Below are 12620 nucleotides of genomic sequence, written 5' to 3'. Positions count from 1 at the left end.
AAACATTTTCTGTAATCTTTTAAAAATATGTGTCCCGAAAGTTTAATCGATTATGCGACGCGAATAAATGCGTCATCCGAAGAGATAAAAATCGCGGGTGTAATTTTTTTACAAAATGGAACTTCCTCGCTGAGATGATATTAGGATAGTATCAGTGTTATTGCAGACAAAAAATATAACCCGCATCTAAGAAAGGAGGAAAGATGAAAAGGCAGGAAATTCCCCTCTTCAAAGTTTAGGATAGGCGCAACTTGGCGACGTTCGGGAGCGGAATTCGTCGGCAACCCTGGAAGGGTTCCAGACATCGCGGTCGGGAGAAGTTGTTATCCAGATGGAGGGGGCAGGGATACATGCTTAGCACTGTTTCGGAGTATTTCTGGGTTTGGATTGCCCCCGCTTCCTAAGTGTTCCGTAAGCCGACATGGCTGAGGCTGAAGGAGGTTCGGAACAGGATGATGTATCGTTCTTGCGGACGGTAAGTCCACTTGTTTAATAATTCTTTAATTTTCAAGAAGCGTCATACGCGTAACTACGGGTTAATGAGAAAAATTTGTGTGCGGAGACGTGGAGACCAATACACCCGAAACAAATATCTTATTGGAATGATCAATCTAATTTAGCTGTGTAAATTCAGTTAATATTTCCTTTTCTTTTACCACCGGAATTTTGGTATGTGAAGTAGTTAGTACCCATTATTTTCATGCGCTCTTTAAAAATAAAATTATCCAAATTAACATATAAATTAATACTAATATTGCAGATGTTTTCATAAAATACATTAGTTTTTCAACTATTTAACAAGAAAATCTTCAGACTCAGCGTTAGGATATTGAGCATGTTGTACTTGAGCTGAATACTGAAACATCTGGTATAATCCTTTAGTATTAGTATCTACCCATAAAACTTCTACAATATATCTGTTATTAATTCTGTATGAAGTACTTCTATATTGGATGAGGGAAGATTTTTCTGAGAATTTTATCTACTTAAAAGTATTAACTCGAAAATTGATTTTGAAGTTTGTACGCGCGCTTAAAATTAACGAAATTTAGCATATTTTTAAATGACGCAATCAGTGGCGTAATTAGAAGGGGATGGAAGGGGAGCTATGACCCCGTTTTTAGTGGTGGCATTTTTTTCGGTGAAATATTATTTTATAGGGATTTTCCGAGTGGCTCGATGATGAGAAGAAGAAAATTTGTTTTACACTAGGTTTAAATACTAAAAAAAATTAAAATGTTATTTCAACAGCTGCAGACTTTTCTTATACCATCTTCACTCCCAAAATTTTAAACTCGAAGTTTTTGAGTACTCGAATATTAACTAAATTATGATCGCAGTAACGTTAATATAAGAGAATTCCTTATTAAAAGAGAAATATTTTAGAATTTTATTTCATTATTGCTAGAGAAACAGAACAGGGACGTAAAGTGTAGGTTTCGCAGTTTAATCTAAAATACGATCTCAAGAAAACAGTTCCAAATATTGCAATACAGCAATTTCCTTTATATTTGCTCTTTATTTAAAAAATATGCAAAATCCATAAGCGTATATTTTTCATTTAAGGAATTTTTATATATCGCCTTCATAGCAACAATTGGAGCAATCAGGTAGACCTCTTACAATTTAATAATTGCGAACAAAATAATAAAAATAAAAATCTCAAAGCTTTCAGAATTTATACTATGCCCGAAGGGAAGTTTTTTTTAAACGTTTTGTCTGTTACCTTTATTTATTAAATATCCTTCGCACTTGAACCATTAAATTCAGTTCAGCAGCAGTACCGCAAAATAATTTAAAAAGAGCATATCTTTAGAATTTCCGATACACAGTCTCGCGCGCTGGAGATAATTTTTTTTTCCCGCACAATGTTGCCATTGCTCGCTTTAAAATCATTGAATTTGTTAATAAAAAAAATTCGTTAAAATTTTGCAAAATATGAAATAGCTAATAAATCAAATTCCAAGTTTTGCTTCCAGATGTCCATATTCAAGTAGAGGACTACGTTATTCAAAATTTGATGCCTCTTGGTACCGTTGTGTTTTCACAGTGCGAGAAACATACATAAATTCATGCAGATTCTTCATTATTTAATTTCTTTAAATATAATGCAGGACTCTAATATTTGGTGGCAACAATTTAAAAAGTGAAATGCCGTTTATAGTGAACCAATGCAAAATGCCATTTAGCTCTTCTGGGCAAAGTGCCCTCTTGCGGTAATAATTTTTAAATGTTGGAATTAATGTTTTACTTCAAAAATAAACACAGAGTTTTAATTATTTCCCTATACGTCATTTTGATTATTTTTAGTGTTCTTGTGTATCGAAAAAGGCGGCAAAATCTCTGGCTGTGCCACTTAATTGTGGTTAAGCTTACGTGAATATATACAAGCATAGATAGCGCTAACTTGAATGAAATATTCATAAGAAACGATCTAAAAAATATGAGATTCAAACACTTTTGATATTATAATTGCAACTTACTTCTGAATAAAAAGAGTGTGTTTGTTGAATAAAAATTCTTGGCAGAATTTCAACATTTTTCTTTGGCTCAGCTACTGTCGCTAACTGGTCTTTCACCAGAAAAGAATGAGGGAAGCAGGGCTTTACATGTGCAACTAAAATAGAACTGGTTGTGAATCTGCAAACATTTTAAACGGAAATGCTTTCTTCTTTACTCTAAAACTGTTAATTCACGTTAGTAAATTTATTGTAGCTGTTAACTTAAGTAATCTCTTTCAGTGTTTAAATCCTGACTGTTTACTTTGCAATGAAAAATCAAAGGTTAAAGCAGCAGTAAGTTTATCATGTGACTAAATAACTGATCAACAGACATTAATCGCCGCTAAAGGATATTTGGGAAAAAAAAAGTCTTTAAATTTACTCAGTTTTATCCACATAGTGTAAAAGTATAGAATGATAGAAAATGTAATTTTTTTTTTTGGTATATCAGCACTATCAAAACAGTAGCTTTACTCATTTTCTTTCATTCGTTATTGTTATTGATCCCACCTGATCGACGGGAACATCTAAATCAAGTCCATGAACCTGTAGAATTTCAAACAATGAAAGAACCGCATCCGGATTGAAGTACAGCTGGGTCGTCAGGAAACCAATCCATAATAAGATATGGGCAGGAGTGATCTGGGCCAAATTGCATTTCGGGCAAAAGGGATAAACTTTAAAGCCCGACATGTCGACATTAAACATGTCGTTGAGCACGAAGATGACCATTGCGAAACCTAGCGAGAGCTGTCTGTTCACGTCTACTGTTTGACCCGATTGTAGTAGCACCAGGACAATTACAATCGTACCACTCATGAATAGGATCGTTTCATTCGTATTCCGCTTAAAGCTTCATCCTTACACCAATCTTATTAACTCCTACTTTAATTGCCTATCATTTATGACTACACATCCTTTGCGTAACTTACGCATAAGCATACAGCGACTTAACTCTTTGAAGGGCGGTGGTTACCTACAGCAACCACCTTTTCCAAGGAACGTCTTGCTCGGTCGTGTGAGTGGTTTTCAAGACTGAGCGTTTCTGAAGTTCCGTGGCAGCTCACTAGATGGCAATCAAGAAACATAAGCCAGTAGTTGATGCAACAAATCTCTTTCAAGAAAATAAGCATCAGCCATCGAAGACAACATCACGACTCTGCAGCACCAAGAAAAAGCCTGTAAGAACAGTGTGGGAATGCACTGTTCTTACAGGAATGCAGCACATGCTAAGTTGCACTCTACTTGAAAAAGAAAAACTATTTCCATAGGTCATAGGTCTTCGCTTATTTAATAGGTATACCACCCTGAAGTCTTTACCTATCTCTCCTTAGTGTGTATCCTAAAAGTGAAAAATAAATCCAAATGTTGGAATAAACCTGTGCACTTGAAGTGCTGAATTACATCCAATGTGGCAATATGTAACAGTGGCATAACTTGGGTAAAATAGCGATTTAACATATCTGAAGCATTACATTCACATCGTAAAAGCAAATTAGCACATCTGTAGCATTAAAACTTTGGCATAACTTTCTCCTTGTAAGTGCTACGGCTGTAGTGTCCTCCTTCCTCCGTGTCTTGAAGCTAACAGAATATCGTGGGCGTAGTAGTTGAGGCACGTAACAGAAGTGGGCGGAGCATAGTTGCACTGACCAATCGTTTAAATTTGTAACACATAATACACATCAAAGTGCTGCCTCGGAGGGGGGGGCAAATTCATATCGCTTTGCGAGCATAATTAAGTAAACGTAATAAAGAGTAAATAATGAAAAGTAGAAAAAACACTATGTACACTATGTACATCACGTTAATCGTACTTGGTCTTTTGCAGCGTGGACTGACTGTAAAGTCATAATCTCCTATGCTACGCACAGCTTCATTTTCGCGATTTTCGCATTTGGTGTAAAAGTTATGTGAGGCAATTAAGATCTCGCTATCTAATGGTTTGATTTTCATTCCACGATGTATTGCAGTGTTTCTTACAAACCACGGTGAGTCTGTAATAGTTCTAAGAAATTTATTTTGCAATCCTTTGCAAAATCTGGCGATTTCATCTGGCTGTAAAGGCCCATGCTGGTGCTGCATACAGTAAAATCGGTCTTATAGCTTGAAGATAGAGAAATCTCTTAGTACTTAGTTGTAATTTTGAATGTCTCCCCATTAAGGTATAAATAGACTTAAAAGCTTTATAAGCTTTTTAACGAATATACATAATATGCGGCCTGAATGTAAGCTTATCGTCACGAGTACCATAGGGACTCATATGTAGGGATGTATTCTGTGGGCGGTGGTCTCTGACACTATGCTCCGCCCTTATATGCCTCAACTACTACGCCCACGATATTCTGTTAGCTTCAAGACACGGAGGAAGGGGGACACTACAGCCGTAGCACCTACGAGGAGAAAGTTATGCCACCACAAGTGGTTATGTTTTTCACGCGTCTTGAACAAAATATATGTAACTGTTGCAAATAATTTCATTGTAACATCTGACATAGTAAATAAAACAAGAGTTTTGCTAAAAAAGTTAATTGCCTTTTCCTGCCCCTGAAAGAGTTAATATCGAAACTGTACTGAAAATTACAATACGGGTATTGACATTTCGCAACTTTTATTTGTTGCAGAAAACTTTTAACTTTTGGTAGGAGGACATAATTGCAAAAAAAAAAAAAAAAAAATAAATAAATAAATAAATAAAAGCGCAGTTTTTGGAAATAAGCTTGATTTTTTAATGAAATATTAGTTTAGCAATTCCCTGCTAAAAATACCCCATAGAAACCAGTAAAACTTTTTATGGGTACCCAAAGATTTTACGGGTTTCTATTGACTTTTACTGGTTTCTGTTGGTCTCTGTGGGTTTTTCTTACTGGTTTCAAAATGACCCATAGAAACCAGTAAAACTTTCTACTGGTACCTATAGAATTTTTGATGGTCTCTACTGACTTTTACTGGTTTCTATTGATCTCTGTGGGTTTTCCTTACTGGTATCAATTGACACCCATACAACCAACATTTCAATGGCAGAACTTTGTACTGGTTTGTATAGGTTTATATTGACTTTTACTGGTTTTCTTACTGGTATCAATATAATAATAAATCTTCTGTTGGTTTATATGGGTTTATGCTATTTTTTTATCTGACGTTAATAGACTTCTTGTAAACAATAAAATTAACAGAATGAAAATATGATCTCTTTAAGACCATCAGAGTAACCTGGAAACGCAGGTGGTCGTTTTAGAGAGGGTTTTTACTAAATATGCTTATTTATTTGATTTAATTTTTTTTTTCGGAAACAATAACAGTAATCATATACACCACACACAACGAGGTCTCTCTAAGGCGAACAGCCGCAAATAAAAATTCATCTTTACAAGTGCTAGCCTTAGAGAGGTGAAAGAAAAAAACGAAGGAATTCCTTCTTTTTTTTTTTTTCGGAAAATTTGAATCTTACAAAATTTAATACTTAAATATTAGTAACAAATTAACAGAAATAGGAGTTTTTTGTAACAAAACATTTTAATAATTATTTTAATTTTGAACAATAAATAAATTAAATTTGTAGTCAGGATCGGAATTCAAGCGAAAATATTCTTCTTTGAATTCTGAAATTAGAGTTTATTATTTAAAGTAATAAATGACTTAAGGATTTCCTATTCTTTGCATATTTATTAATCTTGTTCATAAACATATTGGCTCTGACTCCAAATTAATCTTTATTTTTACAACTCTGTTTCATCAAATAACGTCAATCCAAGTTTTAAATCAAAATAATCTTTATTTTCGTTTTTATCAAAATGTAAACAACTCTTTAGAACAATATCATTAGTAATCTTTTGTTGCCATTCCAAGAACAACAAAAATTGAATAATCTTTTTGTTGTCATTCTCAAAACAACAAAAATTGAATAATAATTTTGTTGCCATTCTGAAAACAACAACAAAAAAATAAAACGATGTTAATCAGTATTTAAAGTTTCTGTATAAGTTCAAGCCACAACAAACATGTTCTTTATGATGTCCTTCCAAAAGGAATCAAGTAATTATATATCAGTTTTAAGAACATTTTCCTTTTCTGAGTAATGATTTAAAAATTTTGTAATAAATGAGCTATTCTAGTTTTCAGATTGTATTTTCTATAGATAATTTATATAATATAGCGAGATTTTCATCGAAATCAGGAGTTGAGGGAAATCAGCATAAGGAAATTTAGTAGGAAATTTTTTATTCCTCTTTATTAACAATCAAGAAAAGACCCATAGTTTAAAATTAATTTTTAGCTGAATTATTTTCAAAAAATTTTACATTAGCCCTAAGGAGCGTTAGTTCAAAAAAACTCTAAGTCTCAAAACGGCATTTTGCGTTGAATTGCTATAAAAGGCTGAATCACTTTTTAAATATTTGTCACCAAATAAGTACAACGTAATTCAGTCACTTCGTACAAGGAAGAAAGAAAAAAAAAGTAAACGATGATAAGACATTGCATAAAGCTACTCAGAACAAAAGGCGATGTTCCGAAACAATAATTTCTCCCTTAATAAGCAGAAATTTTAACCCTTGTTATTCTTTTCTTATCGGAGCCATAGTGTCTACCATTAAAAGGCTTCAGGAACCTAGCGCGTGAGTAGGAATATGTACGTAGTTTAGGGAGATGAAAAAGATCCTAAAGGCGGCAATTTTTAGTAGCTTCCGAGGACAGCTGGAGGTCTTACAATTCAGCAAGCCCCTTTCATTCTTATTGATATTGGGAAGAAAGCTGCAAAAATAGATCTTTGATCCTTTTCACAAGTATAATACGGATTATTTTAAACATATATATATTAAGAGCTATTATTTGCGTCTTTCCATTTTCCTGAGGCATCAGTTTTCTTGGCAGATGATTTCTTTTACATTTATATTAAAATTGATAGAAACATATTAACAATTTAGTGCCTTTCTAAAGAAACATGGCGGACAAAAACTTTCTAACCGAATAAAGATTGTTTACAGCTAACATCTATTACTTCCTTGTGCGAAGTAAAAAGGAAGTATTGTAATCGCGAAAAGTTTCGGGTATCATATTTCAACGAAAATATCCATTTTGACTGCAATCGATTGCAATTTAACGATGTTTTTGCGTGATATCTGTACGTAAAGACAGAATAAAATACTCTTTTCCTTGAAAAAAATTATAAAACTGCTTTAAAATGAATTCTGAAGAGAATTTTTCGTGGCGTCTGTACGAACGTATGTACGTACGTACGTATCTCGCATAACTCAAAAACGAGTAGCCTCAGAACGTTGAAATTTTGTATATAGGACTACTATAACATGTAGATGTGTACCTCGTATTTTGGTTGCAATCGGCCGCACCAAACGTATATAAATATATTTATATATATATCCAGTCTGTTACCCGGCTCAGTGATCTCAGTTTCTTTACACTTATATACTCGTATTTGTAAATTGTACATTTTTTGCTTTAAAAATGATTGAATTATGTTGTTCATGTCTGCCGGTTAAGGTTTTTATGCCTTAGTAAATCTGTATGCAATATGTTTAGAATTATCAACAATTTAAAAGTTGTTCAAGTGCCGCTAAGCCTAATAATGTTTTTGATGGCGGCCATTGCTTGTTTAGATTTGAAACAGCAGACTAGTGGATTTGTTGCCAATCTAGAGAAACTTAGCTTCGCAACAACAAAGATAACGCCTTCATTTATTACTGCGAATTAAATCATGTTAAATCCTTTCTGGAATTTTTTCGAGGAAATAAGTGTTTAAGATTTACTTAATTTTTCATAATATTATTTTTAATAATTAGTTATTTTTAATATAGATATTTTGAGTTTTTATGTATTTTTGCCTTCTCGCGAAGTGAGAACGGAATTAATTGAATGAGAAATACTCAATTGTCTGTGAAAAACTTTTACTTTTTTGTTTTGTTTGCTTAATTTCTTTTATACATCATTCTAGCTTTATTATAGTATTTGAAAAGAACATGTGGCAACGATTAGATAATTCTTTAAATGATATACATTTTGTGCATTCTGAGTTATAATATGAATGAAATATAATACTGTTAAGCGAACCTAGTGCCAGAGTGTCGCTATGTTAAACAAATAGAGTGAATTTTAAAGAATGCCTTTATTCTATTGTGGTTTATGCGCTGTCGGCGAAGTAGATTTAAAACGATAACAAATCCAATCAGTTTAAAAGAAATGCAAGAAAAAATGAGTATAATTTAATATTCCGTACAAGGAAGTCATGCGGTGTACAGATCAGATTTTTTTTTTATTAAAGAAATACAATAAGTTCCCCACGTACCACATAGTATCACATGGGGCTTACAGAAGTAAGTATGAAACACAATACAAAATAAACAGAAGAAAAAACTGAAATAAAATTAAGGATGATTACAAAGTTTTACAATAAATTGACAAAAAGTGTTAAAAGCATTTCTCTCGGAAATAATTGGTAAAATTCTGGAGGCCAGTTAATATTAAAGTTTTGTTTTTCAGTTCCAGTTTAAAGCCTTTCCTTTGTTCTTATATTTAAGACATAGGAATGGTTCGTTGACCATATTGTATATGGAAAAGTGAGAAAATTCTTTGTAGTCCACTGGCTTAACAGGAATCGATATCAAAACGAACTAACAGTGTTTTCTTAGTTTACTTCACTTTATTTGAATTTTTGTTTGTTTATACTGTCATATTTATATTATAACCTCGCAAATGAAGTCTAGTCACGCACAGTCTCAGTAGCATAAATGATCGGATTAGTCTAGACAAAAAGAAACGAATCTAACCTCAATTTTCTTTTTTCAAATCATTTATAACGTGATTCTTTGTGTATGCTTGTTTGCAAATTTCTATCGTGCCTTCATCAATAAGGTAATTATTTATAATATCTTCACAGATTATGCTAGTTATTGCAGAGTTATTGTATAAAACCTTCTATAAATGTTACAAAAAGTATGACTGCATGAAGCAAACTAGATTTTTAAAATATCAAAAGGCATGGATAACATTCATAGAAATGTTGCGAAACAGGAAATTGTAGCATATTATCATGATAGTGGATATCAGAAGCCAGTCTATGTGTGTATATTTTATCACTTTATTATATAAGTCAGAGGGTGCATAATAAGGCTTAACTGTAATTATTATCCAAATAAGAGATATTGAATCTCCCATTCATGAAATTCATTGTGAATAGATAAAAACATCATTCGGGATTTGTTAAAATATGTTTTATTGAGACATCCTTCTTCTTTCTCTCTCTCTCTCTCTTTTTTTTTTTTTTTTTTTCAGTGGAATGAAACTTTAGAAATTATAACTATTCTGGAATATAAAGCTAACTTGAAAGTTTGATTGTTAATAAGAAAGTAAACAAATTAACAAAATGTTTTGCGGCCTTGAATGTGGAAGGATATTATGCTCACGTGTTTTATGTGTGAAACTTTTGCCAATTAAACAAACGGATTTTGTTTTTAACAAGAAACTACACATTGGTTTATTTCAGGGAAATGAAAGAACTTCTGTTAGTTAATATTTCCTGAAAACTCAGTTTTGATTTCAAACATTCTATTTGGTAGTTTTGAGATTTAAAATAAAATTTAATTGCAGTATGGGACTTTTAGATGATTCAATTTAATATTAACAATAATTGGTATTTATTGGTGCTAATTTCTACAAGCATATTTTGCTGACTACACATACTCTTTTTGCACTTCACTTAAATTTATTTACTCGAATTTCATTAGGGGTATCTTTCTCACCCAATCAGTTCAGCTCTCACTTCGCAGCAAGGCAAAAATACATAAAACCTCGAACCTAATTTTCAAAGACATGAACGAAGTAAAATCAAAACCAGAAAAATCACAAAATTTTCCGTTAGAAAACATCAGATAATTGTTTTCAAAACCATAAAAAAAGAAAAAAAAATGTGCTTTTAAAAAAAATTGCTGTTATATCGTATCACAAAAATTTATATATATTTTTATGGTATTAATTTATATGGATGTTTGGTGCGGCGGATAGCAACAAAAAAGGATGTTTCACAACTAGATGTTATAGCAGTCCCAATATAAAATTTCAACGTTCTACGACGAAACGATTTTGTACTATACGGGATACATAATACATACCTACGTATGTACAGACGTCGCGAGAAAAATTCGTTTTGAATAGATTGTAAATCCATTTTACAATCCGTTTCGGATGAAAGAGTCCTTCATTCTGCCCGTACGTACAGGTGATAGGTGACGGAGGACGGGGACGCCTGGTGTCTAACATAGGTAAGCAGGCATGTGTCCCGCGTCCTTCCCTATTTAGAAGCAACAACTCCCTGGAGCCATCACGTAAGAAATCGTTTAAGTGGAGTCGAGAAAGGGTGAAAATAGATATTTTCGTTGAAATATGGTACCTGAAATTTTTCGCCATTTCATTATTTCCTTTACTTAGTACAAAGAAATAAAGAAAGCGACTGACCGATTCATAGTTCTAGATAAAAGATATACATTTTGTAAAATCATTAGTATATTTTTTTATGTAAAAGTTATGCAGTTCTTCATAAGATATTTTTCCGAATTAATCGTAATCAATTCACAGGAATACAAAGAGAGAAGAATGGGTCACGTGAAACAGAGCCCTGGAAAGTAAAATAGTTAAAATGAACGTGTTGCCACTGCGTATGCGATATCTTTTACACATTCATAGTTATTAAATTACTTTATCTATTTATTTCGGAAAGAACCCAGATTTTGTAACGACCTTCGGCTGTTTATTCATTAAATATAACAATGGACTTCGCTATAGCAATCTGTGATAGTGATAGTGAAGGTGCGGGGAATTAGTTTTGGTAGAGCGCTATTTATTTCTAAATAAGAGGAAAATCAATTATCTTTCGGAGGTAATACTTCATCGTTGCATAGGCGCGTGAAGATTTCGAGAAAAATTAGAGTTACATTTTCAGTGTGATGCAGGACTTTTGTGAAAGAACTTTTAAGCAAATTATCAATTTTTTTAAAACTTTTTTATTGTTGATTTGGACCATAAATATCAGCCAAAATTTCGAAGACCAATATCTCGCTGAAGTCAGCTCTTTAATTCGTCTCTCAGCTTTCTATAAGCGTTGCAGAAGTGTCGATACAATATCTTTATGAATTCAGAGCTTCTGTGAATGGACTTCTTTGCATTTTGTCAGTTTTATTTTGCTGTAATATTTAGTGTGGTAGCGGAGAACATGTACTTAAATACAGGATTTTAATTCAATAGTATATGTTTGTTTCAGTTAATCGTTATGTTCAAATACTTTTATTTTCATCATGCATTTGTAAAAAATCTGTAGAGTATTTTCATTTATCAGATATTGAATTGAACTGTAGATTTTTGGAAATGGTGCTGATGCATAAAAAGAATTTTCAATTTATGAATTTAATAAGCATGAAAATATGCACAATAGTTATCAGTTTCCTTTTTCGAAAAATGTTACTCTCATATTAGAATTTTATATACAGCTGTACATTTACCGGCATATTCAGGAAAACATTTGAAAAAATAGTCGTTAATTCCGCAGAATAATAAAATTTCAGAAACGTCTGCACCAATAACTGATTATGATATTTTTTTTCACATGTGGTGTTGAAAATGTGACTTCCTAATCTGGTGTGATACTAGGAGTATCAAATATAAATAATGTCTGCATAAAATTTGCTAGCCTGAAAATTAGTGGAGTACATTGCGTTGACAATTTAATAATAGGAATACAAAAATGGTTGACTTACCCAATAACCCCTATGCATGAGACTTGTAGAATCATTTAATCACACATTTATTTCATAAAAAAAACTTCTCTTGAATATTAATATATAACACATAATACGAAAATCATCGTGAAGATGTTAGAAACACAAAACTGATATGTGAAACATGCGTGTCAGGAGTAGCGTCTATTTTGCAAATAGAGAGTCCGACTTATTAATCTAAGAACATCGGTGGTACAGTGCTCAATACTGATTTCTAATTTCACTATTTTATGTGAAGTGGTTATATTCTACACGAAACGACCCTTCTTTTATCATACATTTCTATTCTTCGAGCACATGGTCGGTTTCTCCCGATGTTGACGAAACAGGTCTACAC

General features: G+C 32.6%; 1 protein-coding gene across 4 annotated transcripts in view; it reads left to right on the top strand.

The window, feature by feature from the left end:
• The first annotated feature begins 318 nt into the window (after positions 1 to 318).
• Positions 319 to 12620, top strand: part of RyR (Ryanodine receptor) — a 406107-nt gene continuing 393805 nt past the window's right edge. For all 4 annotated transcript variants that reach the window (XM_085824283.1, XM_085824285.1, XM_085824284.1 and 1 more), the window contains exon 1: positions 319 to 475. In XM_085824283.1, the coding sequence (XP_085680409.1) occupies positions 422 to 475 (54 nt within the window). In that variant the 5' untranslated portion in view covers positions 319 to 421. The remainder of the gene's footprint in view (positions 476 to 12620) is intronic.

Source organism: Stegodyphus dumicola, chromosome 9 (assembly GCF_044657685.1).
Source record: "Stegodyphus dumicola isolate Sdum_Otavi_A_Nest chromosome 9, ASM4465768v1".
Taxonomy (NCBI): Eukaryota; Metazoa; Arthropoda; class Arachnida; order Araneae; family Eresidae; genus Stegodyphus; species Stegodyphus dumicola.
This window is presented reverse-complemented; position numbering and strand designations above follow the sequence as displayed.